Source organism: Euleptes europaea, chromosome 8, assembly GCF_029931775.1.
Source record: "Euleptes europaea isolate rEulEur1 chromosome 8, rEulEur1.hap1, whole genome shotgun sequence".
NCBI classification, from domain to species: domain Eukaryota; kingdom Metazoa; phylum Chordata; class Lepidosauria; order Squamata; family Sphaerodactylidae; genus Euleptes; species Euleptes europaea.
In genome coordinates this window covers 68,905,865-68,924,119 of record NC_079319.1, presented here as the reverse complement: position 1 = coordinate 68,924,119, position 18,255 = coordinate 68,905,865, and the positions used below count along the sequence as shown (strand labels likewise).

At 40.6% G+C, this 18,255-nt stretch overlaps 1 protein-coding gene across 1 annotated transcript in view; it reads right to left on the bottom strand.

Moving 5' to 3' along the window:
- Nucleotides 1-18,255, bottom strand: part of CTDP1 (CTD phosphatase subunit 1) — a 76,792-nt gene that overhangs the window by 21,360 nt on the left and 37,177 nt on the right. The window contains exons 9-11 of the mRNA XM_056854489.1: nucleotides 18,080-18,221; nucleotides 14,536-14,766; nucleotides 9,262-9,424 (exon numbers count right to left, since the gene is read on the bottom strand). Of these exons, the coding sequence (XP_056710467.1) occupies nucleotides 9,262-9,424; nucleotides 14,536-14,766; nucleotides 18,080-18,221 (536 nt within the window). The remainder of the gene's footprint in view (nucleotides 1-9,261; nucleotides 9,425-14,535; nucleotides 14,767-18,079; nucleotides 18,222-18,255) is intronic.

The window sequence follows — 18,255 nt, the reverse complement described above, 5'->3', positions numbered from 1 at the left end:
TTTTTTTAAAGTAAAAGAAAAAGCACAAATCTCTCAAACGTAACAACAGTCATTATTTTGTGCCATACTATTTCTACATTTGGCACAGTTGTTAAATAAGATTATATTGGCAAAAAAGAAATAAAATCCTGAAGAGAAATTTTCTCTGAGGTAACAGAAAAGACGCTCTGAAACAAAGCTAGTGCTCTCTCCACGGTGGCGAAGAGAGAACTGAGGGGGGAGCGCCCCTCCTCCCTCCGTCAACTGACCGTTGGGCGGACCGTTGCTCTCGGCCTGGGACGGAGGGGAGGGGGAGCGCTCCAGGCGTTCTGAAGCTCCTAAAAGCTTTCTAGTCAGTTCTCCGCGGCTGGCCTGCGCAAGCGCAGTCCCCATGCGGGACTGCACAGAAGCCACGAAGATGAACATGAGAAAGCTGCTCTGTGGGCACAAGTCCTCATACCCACTGGATCCTAGCCACAGTGCATGAAGAATGCTTTACAGGTTTTACCAGAATTCATACTAACAGCCGTTTCTAAGTTACAGAACGCAAAGTTCCATATTTTCTGTCCTTCACTTCTAGAATATAACTTATTCAGTATTTATTATAAAATAAACTTAAATGTTAGCAGGCATAACTTAGCCAGGCCTTTATAAACTAGTTACAAGACATACTGGCGCCCAACGTATTCCCGTAGTACTTTAGCCACTTGAAATGCAAGTGCAGAAATGAATAGAGACGTCTAACCTCCCAGAAGTGAATTTATGTATAAATAAAAGATAACAGTGTCTTCTTGTTTATGCAGAAGTGCTTCGTACTGTTCGTACACATTCTCAGGGCATGAAGCGACTGAACGGTTCTGCCATCTTGAAGGTGGAATCTCTAACAAATATTCCAAGGTCCTCCCCTATCCATGCAGTTTTCTTTGAGCGGTTGTCTGTTCATTAACCCTGATGGGCTTTTTACCTATGCAGAATTTGGAAACTTCTGGAGCTAGTCTTAGGCACAAAATCCCCCTCCCTTAAACCTTACAGATTAAGAGAGCCAGCGTGGTGTAGTGGTTAAGAGCTGTGGACTCTAATCTGGAGAACCGGGTTTGATTCCCCACTTCTCCACATGAGCGGCGGACTCTAATCTGGTGAACCGGGTGGGTTTCCCCACTCCTAAACATGAAGCCTGCTGTGTGACCTTGGGCTAGTCACAATTCTCTCCAAACTCTCTCAGCCCCACCTACTTCACAAGGTGTCTGTTGAGAGGAGAGGAAGGTGATTGTAAGCCGGTTTGAGACTCCTTAAAGGTAGTAAAAGTCGGGTATAAAAACCAACTCTTCTTCTTCATTACTCTGGTACAAAGGATTGTGCAGGTATCTTGCAACATTTGAACACCAGAGTGAGTATTCATTCGTTTTCTATACTCAATTGTCAAAGATGCAGTAATAAAACTCTTCTTGAAGAATAGGTCTGTGCACATCAACTATAAAGATCCTTCTTCACAGCAATTTTGCCTCAATAGCTGTCATGCTTATATGAATTTACCCGGCACAAAATTTGATATACAAACCCAGTTTATAAACAAGCTATGCTATATAGTTCTATATATCCATAGTTGTAGAAAAAACTGGTCTATTACAGTGTACAGGTTCACAGTTGAAGCGATGGCTGAGTGCTTACAGAAACAGCCTATTTACTTAAGACCTAAACCTTGGAATTACACCAGGTTCTAAAGAGATGACAAGCTATCCAGGGATACCTCCTTCACAGTAAATTCTACCGTTCTCTCTTCATGAAGATAAGCCTAACTGTATATCCAGAGAGCGAAACTCTAGAAGAACATCTATAAACTTCGTATGAAAAACTTTCTTATGTGACAATGACAATGAAACCTTTAATGGCATAATTATTATTACAGTTGTTACAAAATAATCATAAACCTAATATCAATAAAATGAGCTCAAAAATCAAAGGTTGCAAGCTTTTGAATTTTCATAACTTTCTTATGTAAATGTAACAGATGAAGTGCAAACGCAGCGAAGACCTCCTACCTATTCAAGAAATCACTTCTATTCATACCAAGGACAGTAACTGAAAATATGGAACATTTTCATAGAAGTTTTTCTGAACTCTCAATTGTATACCGGTGTTATTAAAACATCAAATGAAACAGGAAGAAAGCTTCTGTGACCTTGTCCTACTTGGGAGTTTAGAAGCAGGGACTGCTTGTCACTGCCTTATTTATTTCTAAATGGACTGCACTGCTTTCTGTTTTTCAGAACAATGGTGATTAGCACAGTACATTCTCAAACCAGGAAAGAGATCCTTATCGTTGGATGTATAACCCTCCTATATTACTGCCCCGGCTTCCTACTGCTATTATAATTTTGGTCAAGCATGACAGAACTTGCCTGAAAAAGTAACCACTTTATTTAAACAACGAGGCAACTGTGATTGCCAGAGGGAGATAGTGAACAAACAGAATATTTGACTCTGGAGAAAGTGAGTTGTCTTCTAAAGTGACCTAACAAGCACTCAATAGAATACAAAATATTCCTTCTTTTTGTTTGCATTTTACTTCAACTATTTTTTACAGATCCCAGCTTAGAGAATGTCTACATCAGAGGTTCCCAAAACTGTGCTCTGTGGAACACTTGATGGTCCATGAAACATCTCCTAGTGCTCCTTGAAGAGATTGGAAAGAAAAATACTACGGTCATTCGGTTTAGTATATAGGTGCTAGGTGAAAATTAGTGCTCTGTGATGAATTTCTCTCCTGAAAAATGCTCCATGACTCAAAAAGTTTGGGAACCTCTGGTCTATATCATGGCAACCTTCTTCCTTCCCAATTCTGATCTTCAGGAAATGAGGCATGTTCTAAGAAAAGGCAGGAAACCATTTTCCTCAGGACAATCCTGCACTCATTGTATTGCAGCCATCTGGACTGCAGCAGGATACCAACATCAGCTGAAGCACCCAGCACACGTGGGCTGCGAACAAAGTGCTGAAGCAGAACATTTGATTACTGTTATTAAAACCAATGTATTGCTGCAAAAACCCATAAAGATTTGTACAGATAACCCTCTATGGAGAATTCTTATTTCACTGCTAATTTTAACAGTATAGTACAGAAAGCTATTCATTCTCAGATTACACTAGCAGTTTCTCAGTAGCACTGGGGGATACAGCCTCAACCTATTTATTTGACAAAGATGCCTGTGCAGACAAGTATTCTTTAGCAATTGCTTTTACAAGATTTAGAGGAGCTGCAATTCATACAAAGTAAGAAAAGCTGAATAAATGGAGTTCAATAAAGTATTAGCCTCCACAACAATTTTGATACATAAATTCAAAACAAGGTGAGTGCTAACTAAACAAACCACAATAAATAAATAAAATTCAACCTTGTGTGTCATCCAAATACTGAGAAGTTGCACGCCTTATTTTCCAACAGCAGCTCTTCCCTTATCTTATGACTTGCTATTCCTAATTCAGGAGAAATCCCAGTCTTGTCAGAGGGTTAGAGATGTAAAATTTCTGGAAACTCTGAAGCCATGGGAACAGGTCCCCATCCCCCAGAAAAGTAGAAATTTGGGGGGAAATTGAAATATATGCAATACTTAGTTACACATCAAATCCAAACATATTTTTGCTGCTTTAACAACATAAAATGTGCTATTTATAATTTAGTTAGCATTTAACATTGTATTACTTGGCATAGTTATGGAATTACAAATACCCAAAGTACAGCCATGGGGGGAAATGCCCAGTCAGAGACCAGGAGATGTTCTCAGTTCAATGGCACAGCGCCAGCTATATCTGGCATTACAATCTGAAGATTTCCTGCCTGCCCAAGAGAAAAACCGCTGACCAGCCTGCTGAACAACAGCATGGCCAAGTGAGCCAGCCCTTTCCCATTGGAGCCCAGCCTGCTCTTACATAAGAACATAAGAAAGGACATGCTGGATGAGACCAAGGTCCATCAAGTCCAGCAGTCTGTTCACACAATGGCCAACCAGGTGCCTCTAGGAAGCCCACAAACAAGACAACTTCAGCAGCATTATCCCGCCTGTGTTCCAAAGCACCTAATATAATAGGCATGCTCCTCTGATCCTGGAGAGAATAGGTATGCATCATGACTAGTACCCATTTTATTAGTAGCTATGGATAGCCCTATCCTCTATGAACATGTCCACTCCCTCTTAAAGCCTTCCAAGTTGGCAGCCATCACCACATCCTGGGGCACTGAGTTCTACAATTTAACTATGTGTTGTGTGAAGAAATACTTCCTTTTATCTGTTTTGAATCTCTCATCCTCCAGCTTCAGCAGATGACCCCGCGTTCTAGTATTATGAGAGAGGGAGAAAAGCTTCTCCCTGTCTACTCTCTCCATACCATGCATCATTTATAGGCCTCTATCATGTCTCCCCTTAACAGCCCTCTTTCTAAGCTAAACAGCCCTAAGCATTTAAACCGCTCCTCATAGGGCAGTTGATCTAGTCCCCTGATCATTTTGTTTGTTCTTTTCTGCACCGTCTCAAGCTCTGCAATATCCTTTTTTAGGTGTAGTGACCAGCACTATACACAGTATTCCAAGTGTGGTCTCACCATAGATTTGTATAAGGACAGTATGATAGCAGCAGTTTTATGCTCTATTTGTGTGGGTGTTAAGTGCTGTCAAGTCGCTTCTGACTCATGGCGACCCTATGAATGAAAGTCCTCCAAAATGTCCTATCTTTGACGCCTTGCTCAGATCTTGCAAACTGAAGGCTCTGGCTTCCTTTATTGAGACAATCCATCTCTTGTTGGGCCTTCCTCTTTTCCTGCTGCCCTCAATTTTTCCCAGCATGACTGTCTTTTCCAGTGACTCTTGTCGTCTCATGACGTGACCAAAATACGATAGCCTCAGTTTAGTCATTTTAGCTTCTAGGGTCAGTTCAGGCCTGATTTGATCTATAACCCACTGATTTGTTTTTTTGGCAATCCACGGAATCCGTAACACTCTCCTCCAACACCACATTTCAAAGGAATCTATTTTCTTCCTATCAGCTTTCTTCACTGTCCAACATTCACACCCATACATAGTAATAGGGAATATGATGGCATGAATTAATCTAGTCTTGGTGGCCAGTGACACATCCTTACACTTCAAAATCTTTTCTAGCTCCTTCATGGCTGCCCTTCCCAGTCTCAATCTCCTTCTGATTTCTTGGCTGCAGTCTCCCTTTTGGTTGATGGTGGAGCCAAGGAATAGAAAGTCTTGAACAATTTCAATTTCCTCATTGTCAGTCTTAAAGTTGTGTAATTCTCCTGTAGTCATTACTTTTGTTTTCTTGATGTTCAGCTGTAGTCCTGCTTTGGCACTTTCTCTTTTAACTTTCAGCAGTAGTCGTTTCAAATCTTCACTATTTTCTGCCAATAATGCAGTGTCATCGGCATATCTCAAATTATTAATGTTCCTCCCTCCAATTTTCACTCTACCTTTATCTAAATCTAATCCAGTTTTCCTAATTATATGTTCTGCATATAGATTGAAGAGATAGGGAGATAAAATACATCCTTGTCTGACACCTTTGCCAACTGGAAACCATTCCGTTTCTCCATATTCTGTTCTAACTGTGGCCTCTTGTAGAGAGTACAGGTTGTGCATCAAAACAATCAGATGTAGTGGCACACCCATTTCCTTTAAAACCAGCCATAGCTTTTCATGATTTCTCGTATGTCCCAGTAACCAGCGTATATTTGCAATATGATCTCTAGTGCCTCTTCCTTTTCTGAAATCAGCTTGAGCATCAGGCATTTCTCGTTCCATATATGGTAACAGCCTTTGCTGTAAGATTTTGAGCATCACTTTACTTGCGTGAGAAATTAACGCGATGGTCCGATAGTTGCTGCAATCTTTGATGTCTCCTTTCTTGGGAACTGGAATGTAAATGGATCGTTTCAAGTCTGTGGGCCATTGTTTTGTTTTCCATATCTGTTGGCATATTCTTGTCCCCCTTCTGGATGCACACTTAACATGGTGAGGGGTTTGTGTGTGTCAGGGAAGCTGAGAGCAATACTGTAAGGGGTCTAGACTCTATCAAGAGACTAAACTCCTAGCAGAGTCACTCAAGACGGAATGGTCACAGCTGAGACACCAGACGAAGATGCATCCACTCCCTTAAGGGATCAATGGCCACATCCGCAGAAGAGAACAGTCAGTTCCAATGGGGATGGGGGCAGAGGAATCCCTGAAGGTTAGCTACTGGGCAGCAGCAGTAGTGGAAGGTTCACTGGCGGAGGATCTTTCGTAGACAACGGCAGTGCCACTACAGCTAACCCTGGTTAGAACTGCGCAGAAGAAGGCACTGGTAAACCACTTCTGACCAACCTTTACCTTGAAAACCCTATGATGAGACAATCCAATATGAAAAAAGATAGTGCTGGAAGAGGGGACCCCCAGGTCGGATGGCACTCAATCTGCTACTGGGGTAGAGCAGAGGACAAGTACGAGTAGTGCTGTTCTTAACGATGCGATTGGATTAAAGCCGAAAGGACGTTCAGTGGTTGACATGAATAGATGCAAAAGGAAAGTCCGAAGCTGTTCGACGCATATAATAGGAACATAGAATGTGAGAAGCATGAATCAGGGTAAGCTTGAAATTGTTAAACAAGAAATGGAACATTTAAACATTTCAGTCCTGGGAGTAAGTGAATTAAAGTGGACTGGATTAGGACATTTTCAATCAGAAAATTACAAAGTGTTTTATTCAGGGAATGACAAAAAGAGAAGAAACGGAGTTGCTTTAATAGTGAGGCAATATGTAGCAAAGGCAGTCAGGAGCTACAATGCAAAGTCCGAATAATATCAATCAGACTTCAGGGAAAGCCTATCAACATCAGCATTATTCAAGTTTATGCCCCAACTACAGATGCGGATGAGGAAGAAACTGAAAGTGTTCAGGAAGAAATTGATCACACACCTAAACAAGATATGCTGATAATCATAGGTGATTGGAATGCAAAAGTAGGAAACAATGCAGAATCAAATGTTGTTGGCAGATTTGGGCTAGGAGCATGGAATGAAGCAGGAGAACGCCTCGTAGAATTCTGTGAAGACAACAATCTGTTCATTGCAAACACATGTTTCAGGCAATCAAATAGACGATTGTATACATGGACATCACCAGACGGCCAGTATAGAAATCAAATAGATTATATAATTGGAAGCAGAAGATGGAGAAGCTCTATTCTCTTGGCCAAAACAAGACCAGGAGCTGACTGCGGTACAGATCAAGAATTGTTAATATCGAATATCAAGATAAAGCTTAAGAAAAACACCAAAACATTCATAGCACCAAAACACAATCTAAGCAATATTCCGGAAGAGTTTAAAGACCATGTAAGGAACAGATTTGCATTACTGAGTTCAAGTGAATGTAAACCTGAAGAACTATGGGTGGAAACTAGAGATATTATCAAGAAAGAATGTGCAAAGACTATTCCTGAGCCAAAAGAAAAGAAAAACCTCGATGGATGTCTGAGAAAACTCTTAAAATAGCCAGAGATAGACGAGAAGCAAATGTAGATGGTGACAGAAATAGAATCAAAAGTCTAAGTGCAACGTTCCGGCGACTCGCACGTAGAGACCAAGAGACCTATTATAATAACCTGTGTAAAGAAATAGAAGAGATCAAAAAAAAGGAAGAACAAGAGATCTGTTCCACAAGATACAAGAAATCAAAGGGAAATTTAAAGCACGGTTAGAAATGCTGAAAGATCAGCATGGAAATACATTAACTGAACAGGACAAAATAAAGAAAAGGTGGGAACAATACACTAAAGAACTATACAGAAGAGGTGAAAGGATAAAATATTCTTTCCAAGAAGAATCTTTTGAAGAAGAACCTACAGTTTTAGAAAGTGAAGTGAAAGCTGCATTGAGAGCAATCAGGAGAAACAAATCACCAGGAGCAGATGGGATATCAATAGAGCTATTACAAGCCACAGAAACGGAGTCCATCAAAATTCTCTCTTTATTCTCTTCATTCATGGTGGAAAAAGAGCAAGCTCTGGGAAAGGAAGAAGGCGGTAGCCAATATTAATCTTACCACTGGCATTGGCCCACAAAGGTCATTCAAATTAAATTAATCACTACAATAATTCCAGATGGGTAGCTGTGTTAGTCTGTAGCAGCAAAATAAAACTGGGGTGCATCGGCGCCTTTCATACTAAAAAAACCTACTCCAGAAGAAGCTTCAACGAGTCAAAGCTCACTTTCATTGTGAAAGCTTATGCAGGAATAAATTTTGTTAAATCTTTAAAGGTGCCACCAGACTCCCATTTTATTTACTACAGCATTCATTTACTCTTCCTTGATCTCTCTACCAGTTAAAAACAACAAATTAAAAAAAAACTTTAAAAATGCATAATAAAAAAGGATGGCACAGTATTACAAGCAAGTATATTATGCACTTGATGGTACAAATCAAAACAGCATTAAAGTATTAATCCCAGCTACAGGACAAAATGAATGATAATACATGGGCTGTTCAAGTCAGAAACAATGTTATATAAAAAGATTATGTGATTATTACATTAAAAGGCTTGGATAAAACAGTATGAGACACTAAAACCATTAGAACTGATACCACAAAGTGTGAAGTATACAACTATTTCAACAGACTGGAGAATCCTAGCAAATAAAATATGAAACTATTAAAAGTTTTCCCTTCTGAAATTCCTAGTTAAGCTTAAAATCCAACTGTAAAGGTTAGAAAGTGTTGAAAAGAAATCCAATAGTGTTCCTGGAAGATAAGACAGAGCCATTAATCACCCAAATACCAGAACTATCCAACTATAAAAGCTTAGTTTGCTGTTCACTGACTCTACAACATGCCTGTAAACACATAAAATGTCCCAGGCCCTACAGGTAGTTATGATACTACATATGGGTTGTGAATATTTTACAAAGATGTATAGAATTTATTTCTGACTTTATCATATACACAAAATTAAGTATTATTCACTCTTTAAATACAATTAGTAATAATTCATAACGATTTGCGGGCGGAGCTTTTTTTTTTTTAATCTACAACATCAGACAATCTATCATCACTAGAAGCTAAAAAGCCATGACGCATCCCGAGAACAAGGGAGTTGTCCAGTATGCAGCCTGGCACTTAACCATCAGGTGATGTCTTCCCATAAACAAGAGGTACGTGGCTAGTGCTTTCTCACAGAAAAAATGTAGCATATGAACATATTATTCTATAACAGTTTGAACCCTAGCATATTAGTCATTTAGCTCACCTCTTTATCCATACTTTCTAAATCCTCTTTACATAGAGTGTACAGTGGCATTGTCTCAGACATACTTGGCTGGCGTTTCCGTTTAGATGGACCAGCTTCTTCATTCTCTCTCGCTGGCATCTCCTCTTCATCAAAAAGCTGTTGCTGATGTGGCTGAACAATTCTGAAACATTTCAAAAACCGTGTATTACAAAACTTTGATTCAATCAAATAGAAATTATCAGATTCAACATGGAATACAGAACCATTTCAATACTTAAGTGATGGAGAAAAGGGATAATTTCTATTGACTATGCCGCTCAACTGGGATTTTCTTCTCTCACACAGAAACTCTTCAAAAAGAACTCTCAATGGAATGTCACTGCATTGTCAATTAGATATGCAAACTGAATAACTCACCCATGACTCTTCCTCTAATGTGATCTGTTCCACCAAGGACAGAACAAGCAAAGTCTGTAAATCTGCTCACTTTTGAAGTGGACAAACGTTTAAAAACTGGGAGGCTCAAAACACAACATTTCATAGAATATTCTGAAGTGTTTGTTTTATGTGTATTCTTCCCTTATATCTGCGATTAATTGGGTTCCCACATTCCCGGTACTGGCAGGCAAATCAAAAATTGGCTGGCAGGAGGGAAAAAATGGTGACGTCATAATTTCTCCTCCATAGTCTCTATGGTAAGACCACAGAGACTATGGAGACCAATACAGTGTGTCAACTGTCTTAAAAACATTGAGTGTGTGTGCGCGCACAAACATGTGGGTGGCTTCAGAATTATGGAGTATTTCCAAACAAATTTATTTATATACTTTATTTATATCCCGCCTTTCTCCCCAAAGCAGCTTGTTCTCTTCTCTTCCGTTTTATCCTCACAACAACCTTGTCAGGTGGGTTAGGCTATGAATGTTTTGACTGCTGAATTATTAGGTGTCTGAAGATAAGATTTCAGTAAGACTTGTGGAAGCTATTTTCAAATACACAGAGAAGAAAATCGTGACTCGGTCACACCCTTTTCAGTAGTAAGAAGATACTCTTGGCAGCATGAAATTTTAAGGGTTGGTAATGCTACTTCATAAACCACACCTTCTTAGCAAACATCAGAATGCAGAGAATGAAAAATTAATTATTTGCTCCTACTCATCCATTCATGCATTCATCAGGGATCCTCCTACACTAAGAAGATGCAAGCAGCAAGTCCCTGCATGTAATTATAGAATTACCTTACAAAGCAAAACAAAACCTATATCTTTCGCAGTACTGAATAGATGCTTCAATTATAAGCTGTACCACATTTAGTAAAGCAAGTTCTTAACTAAAAATATTCTAAAAGCAAGTTCTACTACAGAGAACAAAACATTTGCTGATTTGAGTTGTCTCCAATGAACTGCAAATGGAACTCTGCTTATGGAGCAGACATTTTTCACCTGCCTCCTATTGTATCCCACTGTGCCTTCCAAAATCACTGCCCTCAGTATCCAGGGGAATCATAGAATCATAGAGTTGGAAGGGACCACCAGGGTCATCTAGTCCAACCCCCTGCACAATGCAGGAAATTAACAACTACCTCCCCCCCACATCCCCAGTGACCCCAACCCTCACTCCGCAATGCAGGATCCCACAAAATCCCACAGGGACTTCCTGAATAGTGTTGATATGGAGCTCTGCAGTAGGAGGTGGGAATCAGTTTAAATCCCATCCATCTGCCAGAGAATTCAAGCATTCAATACAATCTAGTACCTTTGTTTTCTGCACAACTATTATTTCAAGAACTCCACTTCTGCAATTTTATCTGATGAGGCAAATATGCTGATAGGACTACACCAAAATTATTTGTTGGACAGGTGCAGTCAGGAGAAGCCTTTTTGTCCAGGTGAAAACTGCCAGCATGCCTCCCATCCCACCTTTCAGATACTTTATTCTGAAAGAGTCATCTATTACAACTGGATTTCAGGGATCTTGTGGAATGGGCTTGTGCAGGTAATTGATGGGGAGGCTTAATGTCTCATAACACAAGCTAACTGGCACTCTAATAACTTTTGGGTATTTCTCATAAGGCACAGAGCTTTTAGTTATAGGAAACAGGCAATGTGTGTGGGGTATCATAACAAACAGCCAATGTTCTGTGTACCAGGAACAGATTCCACTAACACACCAAAGATAGTGTTGAGTAGAGGTCAATTATTCCCTCTAGGAACTTTGATAACAGATGAGCAAACAAGGACAAATCCCTATTTTTAGGTTTTATGAATCGCCTTGCCATCAAGAATATCTCAAGATTGTTGCAGTCTCTGAGGTTGAACAGAGACAGACTAACCTTGGGGAGTGCTTTCACAGTGAGGCACTAAAGAACTGTAATAAATAAAAAGTAACATATTACAAACTCTTAGCAGGCTTTTCTTTTCTTTTTAAAGAATAAGGTTCAGTCTCAAGTTGGGCAGGCAACCTCAGGATGGGCCTTGCACATGCCTGGAAGTAACTGCTATCCAGACCGGCCTCTTTAAATAAGATATTCAGAGCTTCAATAATGCTAACAGAATTGGTGACATAGGGGTAGGGTCTCTGAAAGACAGTACTTGGCTCCATAAAAGGAGCCTCGCAGACTATAGTGAGGTAACCACCTAGAGAGCCAGAGTGGTGTAGTGGTTAAGAGTGGTGGAAGCTGATCTGGAGAACTGGGTTGGTTTCCACATGAAGCCAGCTTCTCCACATGAAGCCAGATGGGTAACCTTGGGCTAGTCACAGCTCTCTTATAGCCCTCTCAGCTCCACTTACCTCACCAGGGGGTCTGCTGTGGGGAGGGGAAGGGAAGGTGATTGTAAGCCGGTTTGATTCTTCCTTAAGTGGTACACACAGTCGGCATATAAAAACCAACTCTTCTTCTACAGTAACTTTTTGCTGGGAGCATGAGAATTAGCTAGGCTGGATGTTTGGGATGGATATGGCTGGTGCCTCAGAATAGAGCAAGAGGATGCAGTTCCTCTTCACCCAATTTCCCCATTCTGCTCTGCCATTTACCCATTCCTAGCTGCCTTGGAATGGGTCTGGCTCTTTCTCCCCGGCTTCTCCTGGGCACGCTCTTTAAATGCTCAGCCAATCCTGGGCTCAGCCAATCCTCCCTCCCCAGTCCTGCCCCATGAGAATTAGCTAGGCTGGATGTTTGGGATGGATATGGATGGTGCCTCAGAATAGAGCAAGAGGATGCAGTTCCTCTTCACCCAATTTCCCCATTCTGCTCTGCCATTTACCCATTCCTAGCTGCCTTGGAATGGGTCTGGCTCTTTCTCCCCGGCTTCTCCTGGGCACGCTCTTTAAATGCTCAGCCAATCCTGGGCTCAGCCAATCCTCCCTCCCCAGTCCTGCCCCGGGGAGTGACAAGCCCCTGGGCAAATGGATACTGGCCTTGAAGTGGTGAGCTCAATGGCCCTTCCCCTTGGACTTCTTTACATAGCTGGCTGCCCTGTCTGACCTCTTCTAAGAAGGCCAGTGCTGGTGAGCATGCTGCTGAGAGCTGGCCAGGCTCCTTCAAGCTGGCTGACTCCTGAGTAGACTCTGCCAAGGCCACACACCTGACAGGCAACTTCCCCAGCTGCGGGGCTTGCTGGCACAGGGCAACTTTGGTGGGGTTTGCAGGCACTTGGGATAAGTGCGGGGGCATTGCCCCCATACACCCTTTTTACACCCTAGCATTCCAGTGCAATGAGAAACTCATGTAAGTCTTACAGAAACAAAGTGAATCATTGTAGAACACCATGATTAACCCAGTCACAATACCATTACAATATGCTTAAAAAGACACCAAGTATTTCAAAAGCAAAATATAATACCAAGCATGCAGGTTATTAGGTATGGACCTGAATCCTAGTGTAAGCTTCCATTTCTGAAAATCCTGACCTTGCAGATCTGTCTTAAGGAGCAGCTGCAACAGCACAGAAAAGGAATAGAGCCAAGGAAAGCTCTAATATTCCACAGTCATTATCTAAAGGGTTCCTTGGGGCCTGTCAACAAAAAGTCTATACATCTGAACCAGGCAAGGGCCAGGAGCATAGCAAGGATTAAGTCCCAAGTCTTGGTAAAAGGTGAATGGCTGCCCTCTTGTGCTAGAATCTACAAACCACTCACACACCTTAGGCTTCAAGTGTTCTCCCCAATATATAAGCCATTCAATAACCCTAATGATCATTCATGTAAGAAAAAAAGGCCTTTATAATGACCATTTGGATTTACCATGTATATAAAGCGAGCTTTGGAGTTCAGAAAATTCAGTGAAAGTTAGGATGTTAAAAACACAAAGAAAACTGGATGGAATTTAATGTTGAAAGGAGATGTTAAAAGAACGCACTCCTAAAACCGTCTGCAGTTTTAATATGAAAGAAGCCCACAGCAGACTAATTAGGTTCTGAGCCTTGTGCAAACACACATGGATTAACCACAGACATGCTGGGACAGACTCTCCTTTTGAAAATATATAGAGCAGCAATTATCAAAATCAGTCTCTAGTATTGTCGAATTCAAATTGCAAGAAAATACAGACAGCATTCAGACATCTAACAAGCAAGATTTGTTCATGATGGGCACAAAGCTTGTGCTCACAGCACAATATTAAACCATGGACTAGATTGTTTTATTATTTTAATGAATTTATATGTTTTTATATGTTGTTAGCTGCCCTGAACTCTGATTTGGCTGCGAATTGAGTACGGGATATAAACTGAATGAACAAACAAACAAACAAACAAACACACACATACATACATACATACAGGCTTATGGGGAAGAAACAAATTCCAATTTGCCCAGGGACCTGCATTTGGACATCATGGCAAATTGGCATTTAACTGCAGACTTGAGCCTATCATAAACAAATATCTGAATGCAGCCATAGCGGCGTAGTTGGTATTGGAGATTAAAGTAACAAATCACATTCTAGTACTGAGTGAACAGAAGCCAAAGAAACCAATGGTTGAGGAAAATGAAATAACAATTTCAAGTAGGAACTTCAAATTCAATTAGATCATCATTTCAGAATCCTATCTTGAAATAAAGAACAAACTGAGTACAATTACAATTAACAAAAAGAAGGAATACGGCTCTGAATGCTTTAATAAATTTTAGCAACAAAACTGTGAAATTCCATGGCATTTCAGTTTTCCTGAAAAGGTAATTCATACAAGATCTACATCTGCACAGATTTTGTCTTTCAAGCTTAAAAAAAACCCTTGCCACCACACAAAATGTGAAAACCACTTATGCAAGCCAAGCTACATTTTCATATACCTGAAAGAGGAATGTTCCCCATGGACAGGTAGAGTGAGGGGGGGAGCTGGTGGCTGAATATAAAGAGACTGACTGGAACTCTGATTTCCTTTTCTAATTAGTTTTCCAGTGTTGGGATCGTAAAGTCGGACTTCAGGACCAAGCTGACACTTCGGATGGATGGGAGTTGGATGAAAAAGAGCCGTCTGGAAAGCACTGTGAATGTCTGGAAACATGGCAGGACTGTCGTCTCTGGTAAATTAAATATTTAGACATTTTCAGTTAGCAATTAACTGCACCCATTCGTCATCCTCAATTAAAAAAAAACATATACACACACAGGATGCAAATTGTTCTAAATTATGGCTTATCTTGATCCCAACTAAATTGTTTTTAATAACGATTTCTAGTGGTGTTCTATGCAGTTGTTTACACTAATTTATTGATCATAGGTTTACTGATTTTAACCTATTATACTTTTTGTTTTGTTGTAAGCTGTTTGGGCATTTTTTGGAGAAGCAGCTAACAAATATTTTAAGAGAAATGTTTTTATAAAATAAGCCAATATGGTACACACTATAAAAACATGTAGAAAACCTAATTCATAAGCAGTGTATAATTATTTCCCAAATAAGTTATTCTTGAGCTTTGTGCCACAATTAAAATGAATTTTATTACTAGATCTATAATTAATTAATACAGTCAGTTTCCTCACCCAAAATTTGCAGATGCAGGCAGAATGGGGCCCCCAACATTAAAGAATGGATAATTTCGGGAAAAATAAATACCAGCTTAGATCCAGCCCAATGTATCTGCCTATAGAAGGATTTCTGTCTGCGGAATGTGATTCTCTCACCTCTTCTCTCCTGTTGCACCCCAAATGCCCCTGATCATTTTATGTACTAACATCAACTGTTATGCATTGGTAGTATTTGTAACTATGTTAGTGCTTTTTAGGAAGCCTGTATTTTAGGCCCTGTGTTTTTAAATTCAATTGTGCACTATATATATAATAAAAATAAATTTATTGATTGTTATATTAGATAGTGCTTTGCTCAACCCCTTCGGTTTCCCCTGACTTTTAGTTTGAGTTTCTTTGTTCCCCCTTTTCTGGAATGTCTCATGTGGAGTCTCTTGATGACTGGCATGACCTAACCCTCCTTAATTTCTGAGATGAAGAAACAAGGGAAAGGGAAAATCACCCCTAGTTGCTTAGCGTTAGACAGGACCTCCATATCCCTTGTCATTTTAGTAGTCTTTTGGGTCAGGGAGTTGCTGTGCTTTACAGACAGAGAGTTTGAGCATTTTGAGGGGTTTACAAAGAGAAGGGAGTTCTTCCAGTTAGAATATTGCACCTGTGTGTGTGTGTGGGGGGGGTCGCTCTCATCTGACAATTCCTCCTTCTCCCTATTTGAGTCCTATCTGAGGTGGAGGAATTCTCCCCTCATTGCTGGGAAGAACAGGATGACTCCATGTGGGGGTGGCCTATGAGTGCTTTCTAGCAGAGGGGACAGATAAGCTAGAGACAAACTGTTTTGCATCTCTTTGCAGAGCCTTTCTTTTGGGAAGAACCCTAGGGGAACCAGGTGGGATGGGAAGGGAGAGCAGGTTGTCCGCTGAAGTCTTTTTCTTGAGGATCGAAGAGCCTGCTGCTCTGATCTCCCACTGCTGATTAACAAACTGCTCTATTAAAGCCTATAATCCTGGGGTCACAGAGAAGGCATCCTCTCCCAAATTTGGGGAATTGCAGGGATTCCCTGCCTGCCTACTGCTCCATGCTGCTGAAAACATCTGCTCCTCATTGTCTAGAGCCCCTGGCAGCCTCCCCCTTGCTGTTTGTGGGCTTCTGTAGAACATGTCTGGCTTTATGCAACAAAAACCCGGCAGCATCTTCCGAGCCAGAACAAGTCGCTCTTCCTTAAGAGGCAGGTGCAGAGGAGCAGTGTGATGCTCATGTCAGAGTTGCCCTCTGGCCCTTCATCAGGGAATGGCTTACTCTATCTCTGGACAAGGACACTGCTGCATCTGAGGCTTCTGCCAATGAAGGAGCGGAGGCCACTGACACAGCTGAAGGGGTGGCTGGAAGGTAAAGCAAAGAAAAAGTGGAGAGGAGAGAAGCTTTGTGGGGAGGAGACAGAGAGAGATACACAGAAAATAAAGCAACTCGAGAGCTCGAGGAGAAAGAAAAATTGAGAAGCTCTCCAGGAACCCTGCACTTGCAAGGAGACAGAACAAATAACTGAAGGTGGTGGGCACACCCTTGCCACTAGAGACAGAAAAGAATGACCTACTTCCTGCCTCCAGGGATGATGGGAAGGAAAGGACCCAAATGTCTCGATGTCCTCCTCTCTTCAAGTTAAAAGGATTAGATCATGCTTACTGATGCACTTTTACTAGCATTGTCTTATTAACTGCTCAAGCAGATGCAGTTACTCTATACTTTCTTACCATTGAGATTTGCTAGCATATAATTAAATATTGGGCAGACTGAACTACATATTCCGCATCCACATAAACATATAAATCTGCAAGCTAAATGTTCTCATTACCTCCAGATAATTCTATATTTGGAGAAGAATGCTAAAATGGCAATTATTCCAGATGAAATCAGTCTTGTTCATTAGATTTTAGATTGTAAACAAAATATGTTGCTTACATTAAGTGAAGCCAAAACACCATTTACATCCACAGAAAATGTGCAGATCTTATTGAAATTATGGATTTTATTTGAAGCATCCATACCTTGATCTATTACTACACAATGCATTATAACATACAGATTGACATTTTGCTAAGAGAAGCTCCATCATTTCATAATATAGAACTTTGCCACTCAACGGACTGGATCCAAGCAACTTTTCCACTGGTGAAAAGGGAGGAGAGGGTCCTTTTTAACCACTGTAAAAGCTATGCTAGGGTTCACAGGACCTGCATGGACAAAGCCATGTGCTAAGGATACTGAAATAAGGAGGGGAAATAGGTGAGAAGGAATGAAAAAACTGGCAGAATCCAACTGAATGTCAGGCTGAATCTAACATGGTATGGCATCTTTAACACACAGGGCCCGATTCTATCGCTATTTATTTAAATGCAAGAGTGCTGAAGGCTCTTACAGCCTTCCTCCTGGCCCCATTACCCTTAGGGCCTTAATACCAACATCCATTTGCCACCTGAATCTCCGTAATCAAATCTGGGTTTAGTAGCACCATTCCCACCTTCACGAGATTGTTCCAAGTAAGCATTTTTATGATTTTCTGGAGATTCTAACTGGTCTCCTATGCCCTCATAAATAGTGAGAATTTCATGGGAAGGTACTACATTCTACTGAATAAAAGTTATTTTGATGTTCAAATTCATGGGGATTCTGAGAAGAAGCCTACCTTCCTACAGTTCATTTCTCTTTCTTTATTGTGCTTTATATATTTTTCTCTATTCCTTCTTTTCCAAGAAAACTCCAAATCCACATTAACTGCATATGAATCTGATTCATTTTTACCATGCCTAATCAATAAATTAACCTTATGCAAAGGTAGAATTTGTATGGTTTTAATTAGCTACTTTTTACCTTTGTGTTTTCAGGTAATCATCCTTCAAAGGAAAGAGCTGTTCTTCTACTTTGTCCCAACGCTCCAAGCAGCTCCATAACCAGTCTGGATTTACAATATAGAGATTTTGACATTTCTGAGCTTGCCTGACCTTTTCTGTGCCTATTTAAACAACCAAACATTATTATTCTCAGTA